Genomic DNA, 27,315 nt, shown 5'->3' on the forward strand with positions numbered 1-27,315 from the left:
GTGCCACGGTGTGGGTGCCAGTGCCATGATGTGGGTGCCAGTGCCATGGTGTGGGTATTGGTGCCACAGTGTGGGTGCCAGTGCCATGGTGTGGGTGTCAGTGCCACGGTGTGGGTGCCAGTGCCCCGGTGTGAGTTCCAGTGCCACAGTCTAGGTGCCAGTGCCATGGTGTGGATGTCAATGCCACGGTGTAGGTGCCAGTGCCATGGTGTGGGTGTCAGTGGCACCGCGGAGGCCCCGGTGCCCTGTGAGTCCCAGTGCGGTGGCGCTCTCCATCCCGCCATTGTTCTGCCCTTTGAAGTCGGTGTTTCCTGGCGGGTTTGTCCCGGCCCGTCTGCGCCGGTGCTTCCCAGCCATAAATCACCCAGCACGGGGCTTCGATGCCCACGTGCCCACGGCCACAGCCTGGCAAGGGACTCCCACCGAGCCCACCTTCACCTGGAACCTGCCAGGGCAGGGCAAGGACTCACTGGCGCCCCATGGTACTGTCAGGATAGACATCACAGCGGTCCCTTCCCCATGGACCTCCCATCCCCCGTGACTCCCGATGGTATAACGGGATGTGGATAACCCCGGGGTTAGGATCTGGGGCAAATCACAGCAAGATTGGAAGTGCCCATGACAGCCCAGCCGATGTGCCAGGGCTTAGGACGGTCCCTCCACTCCTGTCTGGCTGCCCCCAGCGCCCCGAGGCTTCCGTCCGGGCCCAGCGCTGACGGCACGGCCGTTCCCTCCGCTATTCCCAGCATTTCCTGGGGTTTATTGTCTTTCCCTCCCTGTCCCACCTTCCTCGCAGGAAACCCTTCGTCCCACGGGGCCGGCGGCTCCGTTACCAGCAGGACGGCGCTCCCGGCCCCCTCCCCATGGGAAGGGGTACACCTGGCGCCCCGGGAGCTGCTCAAGTGCCCAAATCCTGCTCAGACCCCGGTACCGAGGGGTCCCGGCTATACCACGCAGGTCTGAGCCCCCGTCACGGCCGTGCCGGTGTCGATACCGGGGTCCCACGGCGGAGAAGAGGCTGGGGACTGTCCCCAGAGCCCGTCTCCAACGGCGGGGCGTGTTCTGCCACGGCTGTGTGTTCCACCAGTCCCCTGATCCCTAAAACAATTTGGGTGCGTTATTGCAACGCCGCGTCGCCGTCTGCCGGATAATTGCATGTGATCCCGGCAGGGAGGGGCCGTGCCGCCATCATCCCGCGGCTCTGACGGCGGCACCGGGCTCCCGCCGTGGGACAGGGGCTGGAGAGAAGTGGGAGAGCCCAGCACGACAAGGGGGTGCTCCTGGAGGGGTTAACCGGGGTCTGCTCCCTCCCCTTCCCCGTCTCATCCCATCTCCATCCCCATCGCCGTGTCCGTTCCATCCCCATTGCATCCTCATCTCCACCTTATCCCATCCTCATCCTCATCCATCCTCCCGCTCTTCCTACACCCCCCGGACCCCCACACCCCCCCCGGGGCCTCGGGCGGCAAATTCCAAAGGGCACCCGGGAAGATTAATGGCGGGGCCGGGGCCGGGGCCGGGCCGGCCGGTAACCGGATCGCCCCGCGGGAGCAGGAATGCGCCGCTGACCCCGCCGTGCCCGCCTCGCCGCGAGGGTCCCGCCACGCGGGGTCACCACGGGCTCAGTCACCACGGGCACCGTGCAGCCCCTGCCCCAGCCAGGGACATCCCACAGTCCCCAAACCCGACGGGGCTCTGTCCCCGGATCCCCAAACCCAGAGACACGTCCTGGGGACCCAGGGACAGGCACCGGCCCCGAGGTCCCTGGGATGGGGTGACACACACATCACGCTTCCCATTCTGGGATGGCTGCCACGGTGCCACCTCCCTGCCCACATCCAGAGGATGCCACGTGCCATCTCCTCTACCCCACAGCAAGATGGGCACCAGGGGCTCCATCTCCCTCTGTTCGCCCCATCCTCAGGAGAGCAGAGACCCCTCCTCCAGCCCCCCGGGAATGGGGACACGCAGCGTTGTCGTGCCGTGCCGTGGGGCATGTGGCGTGGAGGCCGCGGGGACTGCGGGGGCCGTGGGGGCGGCAGGCGGCCGGCGCGGAGCAGCTGTCGGGTCTAAAGTTACGGTGGCGGCTGGGGGCGGGGAGCGAGGCCCAGAGAGGGACGGGGTCCCCGTGGGGGTGTCCTCGCTTGGGGTCCCCCTGTTGTCCCAGCCCGAAGCTCCCGCGGGGCGCAGGGCCGGACCCCGCCAGGCGGGGAGGATGCAGGACAGACCGGGGCTAAGAATAGCGCTGGGATGGGAGGAGGAGGAAGGATGGGGCTTCCTCTGCGACGCCTCTTCTTCCTCCTACCCGGCTCTGCCAGGCAGCACGTGTGACACTCCGAGTGCCACCTGACCCCCCCCCCCCCCCCCGCGCTGTCCCGCACCCCCATTCCCAGTGTGACAGCCCCTGCTGCCGGCTGCAATCGACAGTGTCCCCCGGAGCACCCAGCGTGCCCGCAGCCCGTACGAGTGCCACCCCCACCACTCCCTGCCGCTGTCACCCCCCGCCGCTGTCAGGCCCCATCACCACTGTCACCCCCCGCCGCCGCCGCGTTTCGTTGCACTTCACTTTTTAATTAACCTCGGGGCGCTGCCTCGCCGGGGTTAATGGCAGCGGTGACCCGCGCGGCCATCGATCCCCCCGAGCCCTGTGCCGTGCTCGCGGCGACGGACGGGCCCCCTCGGGGTGCTGCGGGATGACAGGGGCGTGTGCACCCCCCCTCCCCTTCAATCCTACGCATGGCAGAGTCCCGTAGGACCCCCGGGGTGCCCCCACTCTGCTGCCACCACTGTGGGCACGCATTTCTCGAGGTGTCCCCAGCCAGGTTTAGGGGTGGTCCCATAGTGGCCCTGGTGCCACGTCCCCCCCCCCTCCCCTCATTGGGGACCCCCTCCCGGCCATTCAGTGGTCCCGTGGCAGTGCCAAAGGCGGGGTCCCGCCCCCCTGCAGCCGCCCCAGCCCCCTCCCTGCTCAGGTGCCCCTGTCACCCCTCCGTGCTTTAATCCGGGGGTCGTTCATCTTGGGCGGGGGCCGGGCTGTCAACGCCCAGACGGGCCATTTCCGAGCCGAGTCCCCCGCGCTCAGCCCTAATTGAATCCTCATGGCCCCGCCGCCGCCTCGGCCCCGCCGCGGCACCCGCCGCGGCACCCACCACCGTCCCGCTGCCCGCAGCAGGTCTCCCATGGGTCCCGGTGCCACGGGCACGCTGGGGGTGCCCCACGCCGGGCACAAGCCGGAGGCACTCGGAGCGCCCCCCACCCTCTCCAGCCGCCCCATCCCGGTTGCTGCCCCCCCTCCCCCTGCACAGAGACCCCCGCTCTGTGGGCAGCGGTTACGCGGCCCCACGCCACGACTCTGCCCCACGGCGGGATGGGGATCCCACGCCCCAACAGCCCAGCCTGTCCCCGCTCCCCAAAGCCACAGGTCAGCTCCGGACGGACCCCGACCCCATGGGGGTCCCAGCGGGTCCCTCTGTTGGGGCAGGGGACGGGGAGTCCCCCCCATCCTGGAGTGCCGTGCGGGGGTCAGGGGGCGTGGGCGGCCGAGAGCCCGGCGGGGGGGCAGCGGCGTTTGCTGCAGCCGGAGCCTTTGAAATGCAACCCCCCCGCCCCGCCCACGGCCCATTTGGCCGGAGTTTGGCCCAGGCACAAATGGAGGCCCCGGAGCGAGCAGGGGATTCCGGGGGGGGGGGCGGCAGCTGGAGCCGGAGCTGGCGGGACCCGCTGACCCCGGCCGCTCCCTGGCACTCTGGCACTGGCACTCGTGGCTCCACGTGTGTGTGCGCCCGCACACGCGTGTGGCGGCTCCGGATGTGAGCTGGTGTGTCCGTGAGCCCTCCATGCACACCCGGACACACCTGCACACGCCTCTGCACACCTGCACGCACCTGCACACAGCTGTGCCCGCACACACGGCCGCGAGGAGCCTGCTGGGGCGGTTGTGGCCACGCAGACAACACGGGTGTGGGAGCCGTGGAGGCATGTGCAGGGCCCCTTGTGTCCCTAGTCCTGCGCTGTCCCCATGTCCATATCCCCATCCCATCCCATTCCCCCCCGCTCCCCCCGTGCCGTGGTTGTGCTCAGAGCCCCGGAGCGCGGGGGGCGATGCCGCTCCTCTTAATGAATCGATGATTTGCCAACAGCCCCAGGGAGGGATCCCCGTCTCCCCTGGCTCCCCCGACTCCCGACACATCCATCCCCATTCACCGGAGCCAGGTGTAATCCCATTATTCCCGGCTCCGCTGAGCTCCCAGCCCACCACAGGGTCAGGATTTATTGCCAGTAATTGCTGGGGTCCCGTCCCCCGGCGCGGGGGGGTTCCCGGCACCCCCCCGGCGCTGCCGCCGCTCCTTACACTTTAATTCCGCACCGAGCTGTTCCCTTATTAAAGGAAAATTCATTTGCCAGCGATTTCCATGTGCCGGGGCCGCGCGGGGCCGAGGCCCTAATCGCGTTACAGAGCGCTGCGGCGCAATATTGGGATGGAGCCGATAAATAATGGATCAGGGCGGCGCGGGGCGGGGGAAGCGCGTTCCGGGGGCGCCGCACCCCGAATTGTGTTACCCCCGGCGCTGCGCTGGCACCCCAGCACCCTGCTCCTGCCACCCCGCTCCCGGACCCCTGGCACCCCAGCACCCCGCTCCCGGCAGCTCTCCGGGGTGTGCGGCCCCGGGTGGGGGAATACCCGGAGCTGCCGGTGCTTGGAGCCCCCAGGATGGGGGATGCTGGGTGGGGGGACACGGCAGCAGCCCCGGATCCAGCACGAACACCCCCTCGGTGCCCCCTCATGCGTGGATCACGTGCACACACAACCCCCCTCACGTGTGTACACTCGTGAACGCACACACACACACACACACACACAAACACACACACAAACACACGCGTGTGCCCCGGTGCTGCTCATGGCGGGGATAGGGCATGAGGGGCTGAGAGATGGCTGGGACCCGAGGTCCCAGACCTCCAGGAACCCCCCCCAGAGACCCCCAGGGACACCCCCGGGGTGGAGAAGTGGGACAAAGGCGGAGGCTGTTAGTGCCACACCGGGGGTAGGTACCCTGCGATGCCCTCAGCCCCACGCCGTGGACGTGCCCATTACCGTCCCCTCGGGCCATGGGCCAGCGCCGGGCACTCTCCCGGCTCCGCAGGAAGCTCCCGTGTTCCTGCAAAACCCCCGAGGGCTCGTTTTGTTCCCACCCTGTGGCCTGGTTTGGGGTGAAAAGCGTTTCCCATCCTGTGTTCCTGGCAGCTGGAGCCAGCACTTCCCACACCGAGGGGAAGCCGGAGGGGTCGGGCAGGGTGGGAGGGGGGGCTTAGCCCACCCCAGAAATGCCTCACCGGCCGCCTCGGGGCACGAGTGGGGGCTCGGGGAGGGAAGGAGGTGCCAGCACCATGACCTGGGAGCACCCCTGGGCGCAGGGATTCACCACAAGAGAAACGCGGGGGATAATGGGGGGTTGATGAGAGGGGCCGATGGGGTGAGGGTGACACCCCATCCATCAGGGTGAGCACCACTGCTGGAGATCTGGCGGGTTCCTGCAGATTCCCGTGCCGCAGCCCGGTGGGAGCGCTCCCACATTCCCAGCCCGGGGCTCGGCTGCCGAGATCCCGCTGGCCCCGGAGGAGCCGGAGCGTTCCAGAGGGGTTTGCTCGGCGGGTGGGCGGCCGCAATTCCCCATCCACACCAGAACGTGGAATCACCCTGAGAAGCGATTTCCCGGTGTGCGTGTCCCAGAGCGTTAAACCAGGGCTGAGACCGCGGCCCCCTCCATGGGGCTGGGATCCCCGGCAAGGGTTGGGACTCCTGGCAAGAGCTGCGACCCCCATTCCCTGCTCACCGGGCACCCAGGGCCTTGTGTGGCCGGCACGGTGGCCTCATTCCAGCGGTGCTGCTGGATGGGACTGGGCTCGCAGCGGTCCATCCGAGTGCAGGACCGCTGGCAGCTCCGCTGGGGGGTTGGGAATGGGGGTCCCAGCTCGGGACGGGCTCCATCCCCCGGTGAGAGCCGGCGGCACGTGCGGCCGCGGCAGCTCCGCCATCTCCCCGCGCCCTGCGGAGAGGACAAAAGCCGCGTGCGAGGAATCCGTGCAAACGCCGCTGTGCCCGGCACGCCGCCGTGCGAGGGGCCCCGTGTCCCTCTCCCAAACCGAGCCCCCTCCCCACCCCCCCACCCCCCCACCCGCCGGCCTTTAATTGCTCCGGCTGCTGGGAAATTTCAAGGTTGAATTTGTCAAACTCCGATTTCCAGCCGGGAGATCGCGTTCTGCCTTTGTCAGCAAGATTGGAAAAAATCCCCCCCCCCCCCCCACTCCCTCCCGCCCCCTCCCCACTTCCATAATCCTGGCATCGGCGCTGCCGGATCCCCCTGCACCTGCTCCCCCAGGCCGGCTCCGTGTGCTCCCACCGGCCCCCCCCGGCACCGTCCGCAGGTTCATTACCGCCGTGACCCCCGTGACCTCGCCATGTCCCCGATCCCAGCGACAGATCCATGGGGACACCGGACGGGATTGGGGCTGGGGGGTACCGAATCGCCTCTCCGGAGGGGCAATTCGGCATCCCCCAGCCCCAAACCCGCCGGATAATCCGGACGCGGCGTCGCCAGCCGGGCCTCACCTGCGTGTGCGGCATCCCGGGATTTTTACGAGCGGCCGAAATCCCGGAGCTATTTGTACCGGGAAAGGGCAGCGGGAATGTGGCGGGGAGGGGGGGCGAATTTATGGCTCTGAAACCCAAAACCCACCCAAAAGGGCTTAATCACTCCCAGCCGCGGCCCCGATGCTTTTATGGGGCATTTTAGAGCAAAAGAGCCAATAAATTTTTGGGTGAGGGTAAGAGCCGCGGTGAGGATGAGGAGGAGGGGGGACCCACTGGGGTGGGTTAAAATGGGGGACACAACAGGGGGGAGGCGCGGGGCTGCGCCCCGGTAGTGGCGGAGAGGGGTCGGTCCCCCCCCCTCGACAGGGGGGGCGTCGGTGGCTCCTCCTCCTCCTCCTCCCGGTATCCCGGGGCTTTAAGGCGGTGGAACGGGAATCGCGGGGCTGGGGGGGGGGGGCGGCGGCGGCGGGTCCCGGTCCCGGCGCGGGTCCCGGTCCCGGCATGACCTCGGCGGGGGAGGCGGCCGGTTCCCCCCCGCTGCCCGCCGCGGTCGGCGGCCACCGGCGGAGCCCCCTGGACCGGCTCCCGCCCCCCGCCAACACCACAAAACCGCTGACCCCCTTCGGCATCGAGGACATCCTTGGACGTCCCCGCGGCGGGAGCCCCCCCGGGACCGGGACCGGTCCCGCCGCCCCCCCCGCCCCGACAGGGCCCCGCGGCGGCGGCGGCGGCTGCGCCCCGGCCTCGCCGCTCTGGGCGCTGGAGGAACTCGCCAGTAAAACCTTCCAGGGGCTGGAGCTGGGAATGCTGCAGGCGGCCGGAGGTACCGGGGCCGGGGGGCTGCCGGGGCGGGGGGGCTCCGCCGGGAGCGGGGCGGCCACCGGGAACCGGGCACCGGGCAGGTGGCGGGGCTGGAGGGCGGTGGGGAGGCCGTGGCGAGGCCAGGGACGCCCCTCGTCCCCGTCCCGGGAAGTTTCCTCATTGTCCCAGAGGGGCGAGCGGGGCTGCGAGGCCCGAGAAGCCGCCGGTGCTCGGCCGGGACAGCGGGGACACGCGGCAGCCTCAGTCCGAAGGGAGGGAGAAGTCCCGGGGCCGGACACAGGGAACCGGAACGAGCCCCGGCCCCGGTGAGCCGCCACAGGCACCGAGGTACCGGAGCTCCGGGAGAATCAGCCGCGCCGGGGCCGGCAGTTTTACCGGGAGCCGCGGGACCGGGCGGTGGATCGGCGCCGCCGAGTCGTGACCGTGACCGTGACCGAGCGCGGGGGCCGAGCGGCGGATCGGGCCCGCCGGCAACGGAAACCCGGTACCGGCCCCGAGCCTCAGGGGGACGGCGGCTCCGTCCGGGGCTTGGCCTGCTGGAGCAGCCCTGTACCGGCGGGGTCCGACGGCCGCTCACGGACGGGGACGAACCGACCCCGCATCCACCGGGCTCGGCCGAAACGGGAGGACGGGCGGAAACCGACAGCCAGCACGGCGCCTCCGGGAATGAAAAAATCCGTTACTGGGTTGGAGAGGCGGACGCGGACGGACAGATCGAGTCTCCGGGATTTAACGGAAAATCCCTCACACGGAGGGACACACGGACCGGCAAAGCACGGCGTCGCCGGGAATGAATAAAACCGTTACCGGGACAGCCAGACCGACGCGGACAGACCGAAAAAGGCTCCGGTAATTAAAGCAGAAAAACGATTCCCGTCCCTTACTGAGACGGACAGAGAGAGTCTCCGTGATTAACGTGGAAAAAAAAATATTACCGGGACGGACAGAACGACAGTCACGGCAGAGCAGCGTGCCGGTAATTAACGGATACGATTGGGCACAACGCGATTCACGCCGGTAACGAAAAACCCTTTGGACAGACGGACACGGACCGCTAGATCAGCCCTCCCGTGAGTAACCGAACCTTCGTTACCGATCGGACAGATGAACGAGGATGGAGCCAGACTCCGGTAATTAACGGGGGAAAAAAAAAATCCCTAATTACGGAGAGTCGCTCCGGTAATTAAGGAGCCATAGCGTGCAGACAGACGGACAGATAGAGCAGCGATCCTGTGATTAACGAATAAACCAACTCGTTAACGGGCGGACAGACGAACAGAACGAGGACGCCTCGGGCTCCCGGTTTTAAGGTAAAAACCCTCGTTATCTGACGGACGGTCACGGCATGGAACGAAATAAGTGAGCGAAAATATCCCATTACCGGGTGGACAGACGGACAGGAACGGGGGCGAAGAAAATCTTTTTTCCGGGACGGACAGACGGGCAAAAACGGGGCCGATCGGAGCTCCCGGAATTAAGGTAAAAAGGCCCGTTACCGGACGGACATATCGATAGAAAATGGATCAAAAAAAAAAAAAAAAAAAAAACAAACAACCAAAAACACCGAAACAAACCGTTACCGGGTCATCAGACAGACAAAAAAGGGAACGATAGAGGCTCCCGGGCGGAGGTAAATTCCCGTTACCGGCCAGACGGAAGGACAGACACGGGATTAATAAAAATGAACGAAAAAAAAAAAAACCGCTGCCGGCCAGAAAAACACGGGAGCGATCGGGGTTCCCGGAGCGGGCCTGAAGCTCCGGTACCGGCCGGACAGATGGACACGGCAGAGCGGGGATCTCGGAATTAACAAAACCCGGTCGCGAACCGGCCGCGGGTAACGGCGGAACGAGCCGGGACTGGCGGACAGATGGAGGTGCCGGTAATTCAGGTAAAACCTCGTTACCGGGACGGACCCACCGACACAGCCGGGACAGCCCAGGGCTCCCGTGATGAACGAAAACGCCTTTCGCTGCGACGGAAGGACGGACTGACCACGGAGAGATCAGGGCTCCCGGAACGGGGGTAAATCCCCGTTACCGGGAGGGACGGACGGACAGAAACGGGGCCGATCGGGGCTCTGAGAGTGGAGGGGAAGCCCCGTTACCGGACTGACGGACGAACGCGGCATCGATCGGGTTTTCTTGACCTTGGTAAAGCCGTGCTACCGGGACGGACCCACGGACTCGGCCGGGACCGCCGGGGGCTCTTCTACCGAACGAGGAGTGGAGTCCGCGCTGCGAGAGAGCCCGGGAGCCACGGCTGTTACCGGGGGACGCACGGCCCGAGCGAGCCGCGTTATCGAGAGGCGGATCGGTGCCACCGGCAGCGGCGGGGCTGGAACGGACCGGGGGCCGGAGCGGGAAGGAGATCGGGACAGCGATCGGGATCCCGCCGGCGGCGTGGAGCCGTGCCCGGGGTGGCGATCCACATCTCGCCGGGGGTTCTCTAGGTCGCTACGGGCAGCAGCGACCGCACCGGCACCGGGAGAGGCGACGGGATCGAATCTGAGGATCACCACGGCCTCGGTTCTCCTGGAATCCTAGAGAAGAAGGATGCCGGTTCTCTACCGAGGTTCCCGGCTTCATTCCTGCCCGCCGGAGCCGCCGCCGGCGGGACACGGGTGTATCAGCCCCGGTCGCAAGGGGGGCGACTCCGACACGACCGCGGCCGCTGTAGAACGATGACTCCCGGTTTCTGGCGCCGGCCGCGGTTCGGTTTGCTCCGTTGGGTTGGGCACGACTCGTCTGCCTTCGGTTCGATGTGGGCCGGTTCGTCTCCGTTCGACCGGGAGTCGGCGGGGCCGGGACGCACCCGCAGGGCTCGGCGGGGCCGGTGTGGCTGCAGTTACCGGTGCCCCGGCACTGCTGTGCCCACAGGTCGGGACTCGCAGTGCTCGGGGCGGGTCCCGGTGCGTGTACCGGTGTCTTTGACCTGACGCCGCTGCCCCCGCAGGTCGAGGCCCGCGGTGCTCTGCGCGGCTCGGCGGTGCCGGTGCTCTCGGGGTCCCCGTGCCGGTAGCCTGCCCCACAAGCCCTTCCCCGCCGGGCATCCCGGTGCTGCTGCGGTTCCCGGTGCCGTTACCGATGCGATGCCCCCGCACCCGCAGGCACTTCACAGCCGGGCGCCCGGGGGCCGCTCCCCGGTGCGGGTCCCGGTGCTGCTCCCCGGTCTCCGTGCCCTAACCCCGCTGTCTCCGCAGGTCCGTCCCCGCCGGGCGCCTCTGGCCCGCGCCCTCCCTGCAGGAAGCGTCGCAAGTCCCGGACCGCGTTCACGGCGCAGCAGCTGCGGGAGCTGGAGCAGCGATTCCGGCGGCAGCGCTACCTCTCCCCGGTGGACCGGGACGCGCTGGCGGCGCGGCTGGCGCTCTCCGCCGCTCAGGTCATCACCTGGTTCCAGAACCGCCGCGCCAAGCTCAAGCGGGACCTGGAGGAGCTGCGGGCGGACGTGGCCTCGCTGCAAGCGCTGCCCCCCGCCGCCCTGCAGCAGCTGGCGGGGCTGCCCGAACCCCCGGGGGCTCCCGGTACCGGCACCGGGACCACAGAGCCCGCCGAGCTCTCGGAGGAGGAGATCGACGTGGCGGACTGAGCCGAGCACGCTCGGCTCCGTTCGGATCCACTGGGACCGAGACTGCTCCGTTCGGATCCACGTGGCTCCACTCGGGCCGGCTCGGCCGAGTTCGGATTCACTCGGGTCCGAGACTGCTCCGTTCGGATCCGGCGGACTCCGTTCGGCTCCGTCCGGGTGCACTCGGGTCCGTTCGGAGTGACTCGGCCCCGCCACACCCGCTCGGCTCGGTTCGGAAAGGAGCCGAGCCCAGCCCCGCCCCCTCGGTGCACCCTTTTGCGGCTTTTTTTTTTGTTCGTCTTTCCATTGTTTTGTTTTTTTTTTTAATTTTATTTTCTATCGGCCCCCGGTGTAAATATTTGCAATAAAGGCAACACCTTAATATGGACCCCAGAGACCTCCACCCCCCACTTTTTTTCCGGGCGAGCACCTCCCACCGCGGGCATTAATTTGTTTTAACCGGTGATTAATTACCGGCTGCGGCCGCCCCTGCCCCCTCAATTTGCATATTAATCAAATTGTATTTGATCTCACGCCTGTCACACCCTCCCCTCAAGCTCCTGTCACCAACCAGTGACATTAAGGGGGGGTGGAGACCCCCCCTCGCTGTCCCCTGGGGCTGGAGTGACATGGGGAGTGACGGGGGACAGAGGGGGGACACGCGAGGGAGAGGGGTGGCAGGGAGGCTGAGGGCCACCAACCCAAAACAAGGCCAGAGAGAAAAAGAAATCTCAGCTTTATTAAAAAACTCAACTTGGTACAAATCCCTGAGGGGCCACGGGGAACAGCCCAGGCCCAACCCCTCAGCACACCCCAGCAGCCCCAAGGCACGAGAGGGAGACATTCCCACCCCTGGCAGTGGGGGGACAAGGCACAGGCAGGTACAGGCAGGAGATTGGGGGGGGGGCTGCCAGGGGCCCCCCCAACAGAGCAGGGTCAACTGAGCAGCCCCCTGGGGGTGGCCTTGCCCTTGGCACGGGGCATGGGGGCCGGGGTGGCATGGGCCGGGTGCTTGAGTTGCAGCAACAGCTTGCTGCCCTCCAAGGTGGCACCCTGGGGACAGAAGGAGCTGGCACCGGGACAGGTCCCCTGTGGGGACAGGGTGTCCCAGGGCCACCCGAGGGGTGGAGGGGGGTCCCACAAGTTCCCCCAGCTCACCTGCATGGCCCTGAAGGCCTCCTCGGCCTCTGCTTTCCCGCAGAAGTTGATGAAGGCGCAGTGGCGGCCCGGGAGCAGCCGCACGGAGCGGATCTCCCCAAACCTGGGGGGCACAGACCCCCAAATGTAGGGGGGCAACAGTTAGAGATTGCTAAATGGGGAGGTGGAGGGTTAGAGACCCCCAAACCTGCAGGGTCAGAGACTCTCAAACATGCAAAGCAAGGTTTGCCAACCCCCAACAGCTGGGGAAGGGTGAAAGACTCCCAAAGATGGAGACTGAGACACCCCCAAGTCTCCAGAATGGGGGAACAGAGACTGCCAAACCTGAGGAGGAACAGTTAAAGACACCCCAAGCTGTGGGACAGAGACCTCCCAAACCTGTGGGCGGTGTGTGAGTCAGACACTACTTCCCAAGCATCCCTTGCAGGTCAAAACCACCAGAGAATGAGGATAGAGACAGAGCTGGGGAGCTTGGGGGGTCACCAGGGGCTGTGCCAGGGGCTTGGGGTCCTGGACGAGGAGAGGTCCTGGGGGTCACTCACCGGCCGAAGGCACGACGCAGCACCTTCTCGTTGATGTGGGAGGTGACGTTGCCCACCCAGAGCGGGAAGCAGTCCCTGCCAAGAGCCATCCTGGCGTCATCAGAGCCAGCACTGCCCCGCTCTGGGCCCCCCCTCCCAAATCACCAGAGCCCCGTACCTGGCGGGGTGGCTCGGTGGCAGTGTTGGGAAGTCACTGGCGACAGCAGGTGCCCGTTCCGGGTCTTTTCTGGGGGTCCTGGCACTGCCTCCCGTCACACTTTTGTCACCTGTGTCCTGGCAGCTCCCGGTTGTCCATCCTGCTGCCGAGGGGCCAAAGGGGTTCAGCACCCACTGGGGACACAGGGATACCCCCGGGGTCCCCCCAGCCCACCCACCCCTGTCCCTTACCAGGGAGAAACAGCGGCTCCTTAGCCTTGAGCAGGAAAGGGGACACGGGGACGCCCCCGGGGCGGCTGCACTGCTGTGAGGGGACAGGGGTGAGGCGTGGGGGGCACGGCAGGACAGGGGGCAGGGGGTAGGGGATTGAGAAAGGGGGGGGGTCTCACCTGCAGCAGGGCCCTGCAGGCCTCCAGCTGCGTGGCTGCCTCAGCATAGGCCCCGTCCTGCAGCAGCAGCTCCTCGAAGGTGCGCGCGGCCTCGGCGTAGCGCTGGGGGCCGGAGGGCACCTGCGACCCCCTGCCAGGCCCCACAGGCACCCCGCACCCCCCACCCAGCCCAAATGGCACCTCAAAGCCTCACTGACATCCCCCAGCGCAGCCCTACCCCGCCCCAATAACACCCTGCAGCACCCCCAGTGCCCTGCCCGGTCCTCCCAGGCCCAACTCACAAATAACGTGACCAGCCCCACCCCTCAGCCACTGCACCCTACAGCTCCTCCAGTGCCCCACAGCCCCCACCCAGACCCACTCGCACCCCTCAGCCCCCTGCCCAGCCCAGCAGCACTCCAAAATTCCCAGTTTGTCTCCAACACCACCCCACAACACCCTTCAGCCATCCTGAAAGCCCCATCCTCACTCCTAGAACCCACCCAGCCATGGCACCCACCTCCTGCAGTCCTCCCCCCCAGGACTCCAGCCCCCTGCACAGTCCCTGGAGCCCCCCCCCAGGTACCTGAAGCCCCCGCAGGGCCTTGCCCTTGCGGAAAGAGCCCTTGGGCCAGCCAGGCCGCAGCGCCAGCGCCGCCTCCGCGTCCGCCAGCGCCTCCTCGTACCGGCCCAGCTTCTCCAGGCAGTAGGAGCGGTTCCCCAGGAAGCTGTGGGGATGGGGGGTGTCACTGAGGCCTGTCCCTCCCACCCCAGGAGCCCCGGCTCACCCCAAAGCCCCTCTGCTCACCGGTGTTCCCGGGGGTTCAGCTCCAGGGCGACGGTGAAAGCCCAAACCGCCTCGGTGTGCTGGCCCATCTGGGCTGCCTCGATGCCATGGCCTGGGGAGGTGACACAGGGCAGGACAGTCCCCCCAGCACAGCCCCTCTGAGCTGGGGAGAAGCAGGGAGAGCCCCCAGTGCCCTCCCCTCGCCCCTCTGGGGGTCCCTGCACTGACCTGCAAGCGCCAGGCTCTGCTCTAACGTGCTGGGGCTGGGTGGCCTGGGCTGGAGGGGCTGCGGGGACACAGGTCTCTCCACAGGCTTCCCCCTTCCCTTCTCTGGCACCTTCCTGCTTGGCTCCACGTTCTGCGTCCCGGGGGATTGGTCACTGCCCGGGGGAGGCAGCCGGACCCCCGCCTTCTCCCGCGCTTTGCAGACAAAAGTGCAGCTCAGGTCCAGCTCCTCCTGGGGAAGCAGGGAGGGATGGGCAGGCAGAGCCCTGGGACCCCCCCCCAACCCCAGGTGGTCCCCCTGGGGAGACTGTCCCTCACCTCTGTCACCGCTGTGTCCTCTGGCACAGGCTCCTCCGAGGGGACTGTGGAGTCCCCAGGGCACGGGGAGGGCTCTGGGCAGCATCCCTCATCCTCAGCACCATTTGAGGAAGGCCCAGCGCCTGCAGGGACACTTGGGGGGCTCTGCAAGGAGAGGGAGGGGGTGAGGTGACAGGGCTAAGGGGTGCTGGCTGGCCCCCCACCTCTGGGCACCCCCAGAATGGCACAAGGGGTCTGGACCGGTCACTCACTGGGTCAGCGTTCTCTTTGTTCTTCTGCTCTTGACCCAGTTTCTCCCGTTTCTTTCGGTCTTTTTGTTTCTGGAAAGGGAAAGCATAGACTCGTGAGCAGGCATCAGGTAGAGAAATGCAGTCCCAGCACCCTCAGTAACACAATCCCCGATCTCAGGGACCTGCTGGCCACACCCCAAGAAGAGGCAGTGACCCCCATGAGACTCACAAGCAGGTGTCAGGCAGAGAAATGCAGTCCCACCACCCTCAGCCATGCGATCCCCCAGCTCAGGGACCTGCTGGCTGCACCCCAAGAAGATGCAGTGACCCCAATCCCCAGGGGCTGGCTGTGGCCCTTCCCAGGGCTCACCCACCTTCTTCTTCAGCTTCTTCTTCTCTGCCTTCCTCTTGGCCCGCTCCTCCTCTGCCACCAGCTCCTGCGCGTTCTTCTCAGCTTCCTGCAGGAGGGATGCCCCGAGTCAGGACGGCCCCGGGGCCACGAGGTGGGACCCTCCAGCCCCTGGGGGACAGCAGGGGGACTGCCCACCTCTGCCGTGAGCCAGGTGCGGCAGGGCGTGGGCAGCCGGTGCAGCCGCGCCTCCAGGGCGGTGGGAGAGGTCCGGGGGAGCTGCTGGGGCGGCTCCGAGCACAGGAAGGACTTGCGGAAGCCGCAGTAGCTGTAGGGAACGGCCCCCTCCGCGACGGGAACGTCCAAGAACCGCAAACCTGCGTCGAGCTCGTCCTCGTCGTAGTCGTAATCGTCGTCGCCATCGTCGTCGCCATCCCCCAGCCCGCAGTAATCCACGCTGGGGTCTGGCAGGAGAACGGGCTGTGTGAGGAGCAGTCACCGGATCCCGGCGGTCCTCACCCCGTTGCCCCCTCACGGAGCACGGGGACCCCCGGTAGCCCCCGCCGCACTCACCGTCGTCCCAGAGCAGACACACCTCCCCCGCCTTGTACTGAATCACTGTCTGGGAGCGGCCCTGCGACGGCACCGGCAGGTCGGCGAAGCTGCACATAGGGTGCCGGGGGCAGAAGGGCGCTGTGGGAAGCAGAAACAGCCATGAGCCGGCGGAGGCGGAACCGAAACCGAGCCTCGTTCTGGGCTCCCACCCCGGCGGCCCCCCCTCCGCCACGGCCCGTACCGCCGCTCCAGCCAGCGGGGCCGAGCGTACAGCCCCAGGGGCAGGCAGCGGGAGCAGGCCCGAAGCCGCAGCCGCCCAGTCCGGGCCCGTCCTGCTCCCGCGTCCCGCCCGAGCCCCGCATCGCCACCGGCCGCCGCCGCCGCCGCGCCTCAGAATTGCATCACGGGCCTACCGGAAAAACGTCACGGCGCCGGTTGAAGCCGCCCGGCCGCCATGTTGGATGCGGGCAGGACGGCGGCCCGCAGGGCCCTCACGGAGCGGGACCGGCGCTCCACATCCTCTCCCGCTGTGCCCGCCTGCCCCAAGGCCGTGGGCTCGGCCGCCCCCCGCCACTCGTCACGCCGGGCCCCTCCTGGCGGCCGGCTTGGCCCAGCCCCCCGGATTAGCCAGGGCGCGGCCTAAGCCTCTTTGCTGCCGCCGCCCCCGGCATGGCCCGGCATGGACGCCGGCGGCGCTGAGCGGCGCGGCGAAGAGCTCTGCCTGCAGGTGAGGCCGCTCGGGGCAGCGGGGGCTCGGACAGCACTCACGGGGCAGCGGCGGGGCCAGGCCGGTAACGGGATGGGCAGGGGGGCACCGGGCCCAGGCTGTGCTGTGTCTCCATGGCAACGGCACAGGGGGCGGGGAGGGGGTGTGGCCAAACGTGGCGAGCTCTGACCGGGGGTGTGGCCACAGCGGGAGCAAGCTGTGGGTGTGGCTATGGGGCGTGGTCAGTGTGGCAGTGGGCGGGGTCACGAGTGGCCCCGCCCGTCGCCCCGGCCCGGGGGTCCTGAGCCCCCTGTACCCCTCCAGGTGGGCGACGCCGGCCTGGGCGGCCTCATCCTGCTGCTGCTGACGGCCCGGCCGGGACCGGGCGATGGGGCTGCCCGCGGGGAGCCCCCCGAACCCGGTGAGACCCCCCGGGGGCTGCGGGGACCACAACGGCGTGTGGTGTTTTGGGGGGCTGCGGGGATCCTGATGGGGCGCGTGGTCCTGGGGGGAGTGTGAAGGACCCTAACGGGGTGCAGGGTCCTTGGGGGGGCATTGATGGCATGTGGTGGGCTGTGGGGACCCCAATGGGCTGTGGGGTCCTGGGGGAACTGTGGGGAACCTTACAGGGTCCCGGGGGTCTTAGGGTTCGGGTGGCCGTGGGGCAGTGATGGGGCGATGCAGGTGCTGCCCCACAGCAAGGTACTTGAGACTGGGGGCCCCTACCCTCCACCATGGTCGCTGCCCCATCCTGAGGGTCCCGTGCCCCCCAGGCGGGTCGCGGGGGCCCCTGGCACGCTCCTTGCAGCGGGCAGAGGCCATGCTGCGCAGTGTCACCCCGGGACTGCGCCGCCTGCTGTCCCCGCGGTCGAGCCGGCGCGGTGACGGCGACGAGGATGATGAGGAGGATGAGGATGAAGCAGCGTCCATCGTGGTCCCGCTGGAGCAAAGCTTCCCAGGGCTGCGCCGCCGCCTCTGCGTCTGGGAGGACCCTCGCACCGAGAGTTTCCTGGGGTACGTGCGGCCCCATCCCAGCGGCGCCGGTGACTTTTCTGAGGACGCCGTGCGGCGGCGCGTGGCGGAGCGGGGAGCGACCCTGCACGCCCTGCTGCAGCACCGCCACCAGCTCCGCCTGGCCCGCGACTTCACCCGACGCCTCAAGGCCTCCTCCGACTTCCTGCGGCGGCTGCTGGCGCCGCCGGGGCCCGGAGAGCCCGGGGACCCCGCGCCGGCGCCGCGGGAGCTGTGCCTGGAGCTGCGGGCGCACGCGGGGCACTGGGCCGCGCTGCTGCGGCGGCTGCGGACGGACGCGTGGCTGCGGGCGCTGCCGCAGCGCCGGGGCGAGGCCGTGCTGCACATGCGGTGGGCGCTGCTGCTGCCCGCGCTGATGGCCACGCGCCTCACCGGGAGACGCCTCGAGGGACGGCTGCGGGAGCTCGGCCGCCCCGGCACCCCCGTCCCGGCCTCTGAGTGCCTGGCTGACCTCTTCCAGGGGCTGGAGATCTACAACCGCGTGGTGCAGGGGCTGCTGGAGGAGCTGGGCCCCGAGGTGAAGGTCCCCGGCGCCTTCACGCTGGGTGGGGTGCTGCGGCTGCTGGCGGCCGAGCGCGGCCGGGCCGTGGCCCAGAGGCTCCGGCCCCTCCTGTGGCCCCAGAGTGGGACCATCAGGGATGGACGCATCCGCTGGGAGGACGTGGCGGTGCCGTGGCCACCGGGGCACGATGCGGCGGAGACGGGCACGGGGGTGGACACGGAACCTTCCGGAGCAGAGGCGCCAGCAGCGCTGGCGGCTGAGCTGCAGGCACTGTGCCAGGAGGACGAGGAGCTGATGGGACACGTTCTCGGGGCGCTGGTGGCCTCAGCTGACAGCCTGTGGCAACCGGTGCTGTCAGAGAGCCCCGAGCCCCCGGGGCTGCGGCCGGGCAGCGCGGGTGGCTGGAAGGCCGTGCGGTGGCTGGACGCCGCCCGCGGCCCCGTGGCTGCCACCCTGAGTGCCCGGTACCGCCAGCTCCTCTGGGAGGCTGTGGCAGCCGTGCTGGCAGACGGCCCCGGCACCCCTGCTGCCACCCCCAGTGCCACCGTCACCGCGGCGCGGGAGCTGAGCCGTGCGCTCGCTGTCGGTATGTGGGGGTACAGGGGGTGTGGGGCTCCACCCTGAGCCCTACCCTGAGCCCCGCTGTGTCCCCACAGCCCGTGTGCCCGCTGAGTGCCGGGAGGAGCTGGGGGGGCTCTGCCTGCGCCTGCTGTGCCGCACCGTCCTCTGCAGCTGGGACACGGGTATGGGGGGCTGGGGGACCACAGGGAGGGGTGCAGGGTGTGGGCTCTGGGGTAAAAGTTGGGGGGGCAGGATGTGGGGCACTTGGTGGATATGGGGTGAGGGAGTGGGGGTATGCTAAGAAAGGTTGGATATGGGGTGTGGGGTGAAAGCAGGGGATGTTCTGACTGTTTCTCCTCCAGATTTTACCCGTGCTCTGGGCTCAGGGCTGTCAGACAAGTGCTTGGAGGCGCCAGGGGGGCCCCCGGGGCCGGGGTGCAGCCGCACGGCCCAGCAGCTCCGGTGCCTCTTCCCGGCCCTGGCGCTGGCCCTGCGCTGCCTGCGCCTGCTGCCCGCCCGCCCTCACGGTGAGAGGGGTCTGGGGCGGGGGGCAGCTGGGTCTGGGGGTGCTCTCTGTGCTGACCCCCACCCGCAGCCCCCCCCGGGGGTCTCTGCCTGCGGCTGCAGGTGCTGGGCCGCTGCCTGGCGGCGGTGGCGGCCGCCCACGCGTGGCTGACGGGCCGGGCCGGGCGGTACCTGGCGGCCTGGGCGCTGCCTCAGTTCCTGCTGCTCACCCAGGGAGACCTGCAGGTACGGGGGCACAGCGGGCACGGGGGTCTGGGGGCACACAGCAGGGCTGGACTCACTCCACCTGCTGCCCTCCAGGTGCTGAAGGCAGAGGCAGAGCAGCTGATGCTGCAGGTGAGCGGGACCTTCCCGGAGCCAGGGGACATTCCTGGGGACAGCCCCCCTGAGCCTCCCCCCAGCCCGGGATCCCCGTGGGAGCTCCAGCTGTGCCGGCAGATCCGCGACGTGGCCAACAGCATCCAGGTATGGTGGGACTGCGGGAGGGTGGTCCTGAGGATGCCTGCGTCACCCTGTGTCACCCCGCGTCACCCCGTGTCCCCTGTGTCCCAGCTCTTCTCTGGGGATGTGCTCTGGATGTTCTCCACCAGCTGCAAGCGCCTCTCGGCCGAGATCTTCGACCAGACAATGCCGCTGGGCCGGCACTGGCGGCTCGGGCCCCGCGCCGGTGGGTGTTGGGGCTGGGGGGGGATGTGTGGGGGGATTTAGGGGCTCACTGAACTGGGTCCCTGTGTCCCCCAGAGCTGCCCAGCTCCCCCAGCGCCTACGCGGCGGCCGCGGTGCAGGCGGTGCTGGGGCAGGTGCTGCAGGGGGCCCAGGCCCTGCCCCACGATGCCCAGGTGCCCACCCTGGCACGGGTCACCACGGCCTTCCTGGAGGCCTGGATGGATCACATCCTGACCCGCCGGATCAAGTTCAGGTACTGGGAACGGGGGGCCACAGCCTGTGGGCAGTGCCAGGGGTCCCAGTGGAGTCCTGGGGGTCCCAGTGGAGTCCTGGGGGTCTCAGTGGCAGTTCCAGGGGTCTCAGTGGCAGTTTCAGAGGTCCCAGTGGTAGTATCAGAAGTCCCAGTGGAGTCCTGGGGGTTCCAGTGGCAGTTCCAGAGGTCCCAGTGGAGTTCTGGGGGTCCCAGTGGCAGTTCCAGGGGTCCCAGTGGAATGCTGGGGATTCCAGTGGCAGTTCCAGAGGTCCCAGTGGAGTCCTGGGGGTTCTAGTGGCAGTTCCAGAGGTCCCAGTGGAGTCCTGGGGGTCCCAGTGGCAGTTCCAGGGGTCCCAGTGGCAGTGCTGGAGGTCCAATGACAGGCCAGGGGGCTCAGTGGCAGGTTGGGGTCCCGCTGAGGGTGTCCCAGTGGGGGTCCTAGGGGCTCTGGTGGCAGTGGCAGAGCTTCTGTGGGCGTCCCGGTGCTGGTCGTGGGGCTCTGATGGCAGTGCCAGGACCTCGGTGGCGGTCACAGAGTGTGGTGGCAGCGTCAGGGGGCTCTGGCGGGATCCCGGTGGGAATTTCAAGGATCCCACACCCACCCTGACCCCCATCCCAGCCTGCAGGGTGCCCTGCAGCTCCGGCGGGACTTCGAGGCCGTGCGGGAGCTGGTGTGCTCGGAGCGCTCCGGGCTGGCTCCCGAGGCCCGGCAGGCGCTGCGGGCCCTCTGCGTCTTCCGACACACGGACGCGGCCGTGCGGTGCCTCCTGCAGCAGCCCGGGGGGCTGGGGGGACCCCCCCGGGGCTGGGGCAGCCTCCGGCGCTGCTGTGAGAGCGGGGTGGGGCTGGGAAGGGTGGGGAATGGGGTGGGATGGGGATGAGATGGGAATGGGATGGGGTGGGACGGGGATGAGATGGGAATGGGATGGGGTGGGATGGGTACAAGATGGGAATGGGATGGGGTGGGATGGGGATGAGATGGGGTGGTGATGAGATGGGGATGGGATGGGATGGGATGAGGTGGAGTTGGGATGGGACAGGGATCGGGAGATTGGGACAAAGATGGATGGGGACAGGGAGAGGGACAAGGATGGGCATGGGATTGGAATGGGGATGGGGATGGGGACAGGACCCCCCATTGGAAGCAGGATCTGATATACCAGCCTATCCATCCATCCAACCTATCCCAAACCTATCCATCCCTTCACAGGCTCAGACGAAGGCGCCCACCCCCTGGAACAATCCATGGACCCTCTCCCCGGCCTGGACCCTCTGGAGGGGCTGAGCCCAATCCCAGGGACCCCCCCGCTGGCTCCGGAGGCCGATCTCCCGTCCCGTCCCGAGTCCCCGTTCCCGGGCAGCCAGCAGCAGTGGCTGTCCCTGCGGCTGCACCGCGCTCGCCGCTGGCGTGTGCCGGGGCTGCCGTGTGTCGGGAACAGCCCCGAGGGCTGACCTGGAATAAACCTGGAAACACCACGGCCGTGGCTGTGTCTGCGGGTGGGATATTGGGGTACGGCATCCCTGGGGTGTTACCCTGAGATTCCAACTGGGACCAGTTCCTGGTGGGCAGGATCTAACTGGAACTTTTGTGGAGAGACTGGTGCGGCTAGGGGGTCCTGGAGGGGCTGGGGGTGCAGGGTGGGATTCCCTTGGGGATCCAGGGGGATACTGGAGGCGGATAGCTGAGGTTCCAGGGCGGTCCTAGGGAAGGCTGGGGGGTCCTTTGGGTATCCCCGGAGAGGCTGGGGAGGAGATCACCGGGCCTAACAAACCGGACGTGAGGAGCGTGGACTGGGTGGCAGGGCTGGTCGGGGACACCGTGCGGTGTCGTTGTCCCCTCGGGGCCACCGGGGTCCCCTGGAGGACTGAGCCTGCGCGTGTTCCTCCCGCCCGCCAGGGGGCGCTCGCGGAATCGGCCTCGCCGCAGCTGGCGCAGCGCAGCGCGTCATCAGCGCGACAGCCCTGATGGCGGGCGAGCGGCGGCGGCGCGGCGGGGATGGACCCCGGGAACGGCCCCGGGAGCGCCTCCGGGACCGGGACCCGAAACTGCGGCAACAGCAAAAGCCACCGCGAGGCTCCGGGCGGGGCCGGACGGCGCTGGCGCTTACAGCGGCGGCGGCAGCGCTGGCGCTGTGTCTGGCGGCGGCGGCTGCCGGATGGAACCGGTGGAGCGAAGCCTCCCGCCTCGTCACCCCCCACCCCGCGCCCCCCGCCGTTCCCCCTGGCTCCACCGGGCCTCTCGCATCGCCCACCTATTTCTGGGGCACGTACCGCCCTCACGTCTACTTCGGGATGAAGACGCGGAGCCCGCGCGCTGTCGTGACCGGTGAGGGGCGCGGGGGGCTCTGCCCCGCCCTGGGGCTCGTCCGGCCCCGCTCCCACCGTGAGGGCCGCCCGTGACACCTCCCCGCCCCTCCAGGACTGATGTGGCTCCAACACGGCGGCAACTTGCGGCACACGTGCGAGCAGAACGACGGCGTGTCGCGATACGGGTGGCTGATGCACGACGGGGAGAATTTCGGAGTGCAGGAGATCCGCGATGAGGGGCTGGTGCTGAGAACCGAGTTCGTGAAGCAGCCGGGGGGAGACCACGGCGGCGACTGGAGCTGGCGGGTCACGGTGAAGACGGAGGTGAGGGGGCGAGAATGAGAGAGGGGTTGGGATGCCCAGGGAGCTTTTGTCATCCTCCTCTTCCTCCTCCCCAGGGCAAGGGCCCGGCTCCTCTCCTGTCCCTCTTCTTCTACGTGGCCACGGACAGGCAGGGGACGCTGCGGCCGGTGCTGGAGAACGGGACACGGCTGGCGGCCGTGGCGGGGACGGCGGAGGAGCTCGGGGACTTCACCCTCACCTTCCTGCCCCCCACCGGGGAGGGCGGGGAGGGACCCAAGTATGCCAGGTGAGTGTCTGGGCTGCGGCCCCCAAATCCACCGTGTCCCTTCCATCTGCCCCCGTGTCCCCACCGTGTCCCCCATCCCTGACTGTCCTCTCCCCCTCAGTTACAACTTCCTGGCCGCGGGGGTGCCGGGGCTGCACCGTCTCACCGACCTGGTCCGGCACAGCCTCCGCGAGAGCTCCGTGTTCTCCCCACCGGGCCGACCCCGCCGCCGCTTTTTCGGGGTGTCCAGCACTGGGGGGCTGCCTGGGGAGCCCCCGCGGGGGCAGCTGCTGCTGCACCAGGTGACGCTGGAGCCGCCGGCGGTGCTGGAGGCGACGCTGGAGTCGGGCAGCGCGGCGGGGGCGCGGCGCGGGAGGCTGGCGGGGCCGGCGCTGAGCGCGGCGCTGGCCCGGCACGCGGCCGCCTTTGAGCAACGCTTCGAGGACACCTTCGGGCTGGGGGCGCGCGGGGCGTCCCTCCCGCAGCGCCGCTTCGCCCAGGCCGCGCTCAGCGAGATGCTGGGCGGGATCGGCTTCTTCCACGGCCGCTCCCTGCTGCGCTCGGAGCACCGGGAAGAGCCGGTGCCCGGCATGGAGTCCACGCTGTTCACGGCCGTGCCCTCGCGCTCCTGCTTCCCGCGCGGCTTCCTGTGGGATGAGGGCTTCCACCTGCTGCTGCTGGGCCGCTGGGACCCCGCGCTGGCCCGCGACATCCTCGCCCACTGGCTCGACCTCCTGAACGCCGACGGCTGGATCCCGCGGGAGCAGATCCTGGGGGAGGAGGCGCGGTCCCGCGTGCCCCCCGAGTTCGTGCTGCAGCACAGCGAGACGGCGAACCCCCCGACGCTGCTGCTGGCGCTGGAGCGGCTGCTGCCCGACGCGCCCCTGCCCTACCTGCGCCGCCTCTTCCCGCGCCTGCGCGCCTGGTTCGAGTGGCTGAACCGCACCCAGGCCGGCCCCGAGCCCTTCACCTTCCGCTGGCGCGGCCGCGACGCCGACCCCGAGCGCTTCCTGAACCCCAAGACCCTGTCGTCGGGGCTGGACGATTACCCCCGCGCCTCCCACCCGTCAGCCCAGGAGCGGCACCTGGACCTGCGCTGCTGGATGGCGCTGGGCGCCCGCGCGCTGGCAGCGCTGGCCGAGCGCCTGGGTGAGCCCCCCGCGCCCTATCGCGACATGGCCGCGGCCCTGAGCGACAACGACCTGCTGGACCGGCTGCACTGGGCGCCCGAGCTGGGCGCCTTCGCTGACTTCGGCAATCACAGCGAGGCCGTGGCTCTGCGCTGGCACCGCCCGGCCGCCGCGCCCGGCCGGCCCCCGCCGGCCCCGCTGCTGCGGCGGGAGGTGCGGGAGGCGCCGCGGCCGCGGTTTGTGGGCGCTCTGGGCTACGTGAGCCTGTTCCCGCTGCTGCTGCAGCTGCTCCGGGCGGACTCCCCGCGGCTGCCGGCGCTGCTGGGCTCCATGCGCAGCGAGAAGCAGCTGTGGACGCCCTTCGGGCTGCGCTCGCTGGCCCGCGACAGCCCCATGTACCTGCGCCGCAACACCGAGCACGACCCGCCGTACTGGCGCGGCTCCGTCTGGGTCAACATCAACTTCCTGGCGCTGCGGGCGCTGCGCGGCTACGCGCGGGCGGCGGGGCCGCACCGGGAGCGCGCGGCCCAGCTGTACCGGGAGCTGCGCCACAACCTCGTGGCCAACGTGTTCCGGCAGTACGAGGCCACCGGCTTCCTCTGGGAGCACTATCGGGACAGCGACGGCACCGGGCAGGGTTGCCACCCTTTCGCCGGCTGGTCCGCGCTCGTTGTGCTGGCCATGGCTGAGGACTATTAATGTGGGGGGGGTCTCCGTGCCCCCTGCCTGCCTGGCGTGCTCAGGGCCAGGGGAGGTGTTGGGGAGCTGTGCCAGACCCCCCACTGCCTCCCCTGCAATAAACCTCCACAACTGTAGCCTCTTGCCACCCGTGTCAGGGTGTCACGGTGTCACCTCTGCTGACACCAGGTCAGTCTGGTGCCCCCATGGCACAGGGTGGGGGAAGTTTTGCCCCTTCCTGTGGAGTCGGGGGTCGCCACCCAGCCCAGTGCACCCGTCACAAGGGTCAATGGTATTTCCACATCTCTTTATTGGTGAGGGAACGTGCCAGGAGCACCCACCCCCGTGGTCTTGGGCACCCCCTGGGTGATGGGGCCCCCCCGGGCAGCAGCACCGGGATCACAGGGGAGGCCCCAGGAGCAGTTTGGAGGGGAGGGGGCTGCAGCAGGACCCCACCACACTGCAAGGTGGGTGTCAGTCGGGGTGAGGGGCTCCCCAGGGGCTCTGTGATGAGTCCAGACCCCAGTTGGGGGTCTTGGTGGGGGGGGCTCAGACAGGCAGCACAGGTGAGCCAGGCCCCCCACCACCCCCTGCTCCCCCACAGCCCTCAGGCTCGCCCTCCTCCTCCTCTAGGCCCCGGCCCACCTCGATGCCCGAATCCCCTGTGAGCCGCCGGTGCCGCCCGGCGCATCCCCCTGGCACCACTCTGCTCCCCCCGCCCTCGCCCCCCTCGGTGTTGGAGCAGGGGTGACCCTCGGCCTCGCAGAAGTCCGGGGGCACTTGTTTGGGGGGGCCCCCGCGGGCCGGCGGCTCCTCGGGCAGGGGCAGGTCCCAGCTGGCGCCGGTGCCGGTGCTGCTGGAGCCGTAGTCACGGCCGGTACTTCCACCCCCGGGGCCCGGGCCCGGCTCCGGGTCCGTCTCGTCGGTGCCCGGCGCCGAGAGCGAGGAGCTGCTGGGGGAGGAGGCGCAGGAGCAGCCGCAGGAGCAGGAGCTGCAGCCTCCGGAGGAGCCGGGGGACAGCGAGGGGCTCCCGGGGCTGTAGGGCGGCGGCGGCGTCCCGGGGCGCTGCGCCACTTCCTCGTACGCCGGGAGCTTGAAGGAGGCCAGCAGCCCTGGGGTTGGGGGGGACAGGTGGGGTCAGGGGGGCACCGGCGACAAGGACAGGCACCGGGAAACCCCCTGAGAGGGTGGAGAGGGAGGGGGAGGGCACAGCTTGGCACGGGGCAGAGCTGGGGGGATGGAGCTGGGGAGCACAGCCCAGGGTGAGGCCGGGGATATGGGGCTGGGGGTGTACATGGGGGGGGGGTCTGTGGGGCACGGACGGGGCATCCAGGACTTCGGGGGTGGCACACGGGTGGGAGGTGGCTCACTGAGATCCCCCATGGAGATGGTGGGGTATGAGGGGCCGGGGGCGACACGCGGCGTGCTGAGGGTCCCGGTTCACTGAGGTCCCCACCGCCCATGGAGGGGGGCGGTGCCGCCAGGGGCTGGGATTGGGGGGTACGGGGGAAATTCAGAAGCCCCTCACTCACGGAGGTCCCCCGAGGAGGGCGGGTAGTGGCAGGCACCGTGGTAGGCGATGAGGTTGATCTCACGCTGCCGCTGCTGCTGCTGCAGGCGCAGCTTGGCCCGGCGGTGCCGGAACGCGCAGCAGCAGCTCAGCAGGATCAGGATGGTCCAGAGCAGCCAGAACCCTGCGGGAACGGGGCCGAGGAGCGGGGAGGGGGGGGGTCACCTTCACGTAGAACCCCCGTTCCCACGGGCGGTCCGGCCGCAGCCCCCAGAACCTCCCAGAACCCTCAGTCCCTCCCAGGCACTGCTCAGCTCTTCCGGAGCCCTCGGCCCGGACACAGCCCCTGACCTCCCCCGGGTCGCAGGACCCTCCCGGAGCCATCAGCCCGCCCAGAATCCCCGCTCCCCTCCGTTCCCCCCGGATCCCCGCCGCACTCACACCACAGCTCGTAGTAGTAGGTGCAGCAGCCGCTCTCCCCGCAGCAGTGCCCGGTCTCGCACACGTAGGGCCGGTTGTTCACCCCCGGGCAGAACTCCCGGGCCTGCGGGCACGGCCGCACCGTCACCGCAGCCCCGCGCGCGGCCCCCCCGCCCCGGCCCGCCCGGTACCTGCGGGTGCTGCCGGCCCAGCAGCGCGGCCCAGGCCCCCTCGGCGCTCCCGGGCCGCTCCATGGCGCCGCCGCCTAAAGCCCGCCGCGGCCCCGCGCCCGCCCGGCCGCGGCCCCCGCCGCCCGCAGCAGCCGCCGCCGCCCCGTCGCCGCCGCCGCCGCCGCCATCGCGGCCCCCGCGGCCGCCGCCGCCCGGGCCGGGGCCGTCGCCGCCGCCATCACGCCCGGCCCGAAATCCCGCCCCCGCGGCCACCGTCAGCCAATCAGCGAACGCTCTGCAGCCGACAGCCAATAGGCGCCGGCGCCGCCGCCCGGCGGCAGCCAATCGCTCGCCGTCTGCCTGAGTCTCACGCCCAACAACAGAGACAAAGAAGCCGAGCCCCGCCCCCGCAATGATTGGCGGCCGTAGCGGCCAATCGGAGACGGAGCACCGCCCCCCGGACCCTGACTGACAGCAGCGCTCGCCAATGGTGACCCAGCCCAGAACTCGACGGAGTGCACGGCCTTCCGACCCGCCCCGGGGCGGGCGCTCGGCAGAGCGCGGCCAATGGGCGAGCAGGCTGCCCTTTAATTGTCTGATTGACACAGCGCCCGACCA

At 69.2% G+C, this 27,315-nt stretch overlaps 5 protein-coding genes across 8 annotated transcripts; 3 read left to right on the forward strand and 2 right to left on the reverse strand.

Annotated features, from left to right (window-relative positions):
• The first annotated feature begins 7,093 nt into the window (after positions 1-7,093).
• On the forward strand, positions 7,094-11,369 carry LBX2 (ladybird homeobox 2). Its single transcript, XM_053940800.1, has 2 exons — positions 7,094-7,415; positions 10,617-11,369. Exons 1-2 carry the CDS (start codon positions 7,094-7,096, stop codon positions 11,000-11,002), a joined length of 708 nt encoding a protein of 235 aa, XP_053796775.1. The 3' UTR covers positions 11,003-11,369.
• Positions 11,370-11,700: 331 nt separating this feature from the next.
• On the reverse strand, positions 11,701-16,249 carry TTC31 (tetratricopeptide repeat domain 31). Of its 4 annotated transcripts, none has more exons than XM_053941288.1 (15): positions 16,083-16,249; positions 15,688-15,807; positions 15,313-15,578; positions 15,140-15,223; positions 14,787-14,855; positions 14,536-14,679; positions 14,221-14,449; positions 14,014-14,104; positions 13,792-13,933; positions 13,227-13,328; positions 13,069-13,141; positions 12,839-12,980; positions 12,682-12,756; positions 12,140-12,242; positions 11,701-12,034 (listed from the first exon to the last, which is right to left on the reverse strand). In XM_053941288.1, the coding sequence occupies exons 2-15, from the start codon at positions 15,782-15,784 to the stop codon at positions 11,918-11,920; spliced, it is 1,734 nt and encodes a 577-aa protein (XP_053797263.1). In that variant the 5' UTR covers positions 15,785-15,807; positions 16,083-16,249; the 3' UTR covers positions 11,701-11,917. The 4 variants fall into 4 exon arrangements, with proteins under 4 accessions (XP_053797263.1, XP_053797262.1, XP_053797261.1 ...); XM_053941287.1 differs by lacking the exon at positions 16,083-16,249 and adding an exon at positions 15,911-16,063 and having other exon boundaries at positions 13,069-13,138; XM_053941286.1 differs by lacking the exon at positions 16,083-16,249 and adding an exon at positions 15,911-16,063 and having other exon boundaries at positions 12,839-12,977.
• A 35-nt stretch (positions 16,250-16,284) lies between these two features.
• CCDC142 (coiled-coil domain containing 142) lies at positions 16,285-21,392 on the forward strand. The gene is made up of 11 exons (XM_053941283.1): positions 16,285-16,396; positions 16,700-16,796; positions 17,149-18,495; positions 18,566-18,652; positions 18,833-18,997; positions 19,066-19,220; positions 19,296-19,460; positions 19,548-19,662; positions 19,737-19,914; positions 20,534-20,742; positions 21,125-21,392. The coding sequence occupies exons 1-11, from the start codon at positions 16,349-16,351 to the stop codon at positions 21,364-21,366; spliced, it is 2,808 nt and encodes a 935-aa protein (XP_053797258.1). The 5' UTR covers positions 16,285-16,348; the 3' UTR covers positions 21,367-21,392.
• A 464-nt stretch (positions 21,393-21,856) lies between these two features.
• Positions 21,857-24,734, forward strand: MOGS (mannosyl-oligosaccharide glucosidase). Its single transcript, XM_053941875.1, has 4 exons — positions 21,857-22,240; positions 22,334-22,545; positions 22,620-22,810; positions 22,911-24,734. Exons 1-4 carry the CDS (start codon positions 21,880-21,882, stop codon positions 24,616-24,618), a joined length of 2,472 nt encoding a protein of 823 aa, XP_053797850.1. The 5' UTR covers positions 21,857-21,879; the 3' UTR covers positions 24,619-24,734.
• Positions 24,735-24,887: 153 nt separating this feature from the next.
• WBP1 (WW domain binding protein 1) lies at positions 24,888-26,825 on the reverse strand. Its single transcript, XM_053940249.1, has 4 exons — positions 26,719-26,825; positions 26,549-26,651; positions 26,130-26,291; positions 24,888-25,709 (listed from the first exon to the last, which is right to left on the reverse strand). Exons 1-4 carry the CDS (start codon positions 26,779-26,781, stop codon positions 25,147-25,149), a joined length of 891 nt encoding a protein of 296 aa, XP_053796224.1. The 5' UTR covers positions 26,782-26,825; the 3' UTR covers positions 24,888-25,146.
• Positions 26,826-27,315: the final 490 nt, after the last annotated feature.

The sequence above is a fragment of the Vidua chalybeata genome, chromosome 4 (genome assembly GCF_026979565.1).
Source record: "Vidua chalybeata isolate OUT-0048 chromosome 4, bVidCha1 merged haplotype, whole genome shotgun sequence".
Classification (NCBI taxonomy): domain Eukaryota; kingdom Metazoa; phylum Chordata; class Aves; order Passeriformes; family Viduidae; genus Vidua; species Vidua chalybeata.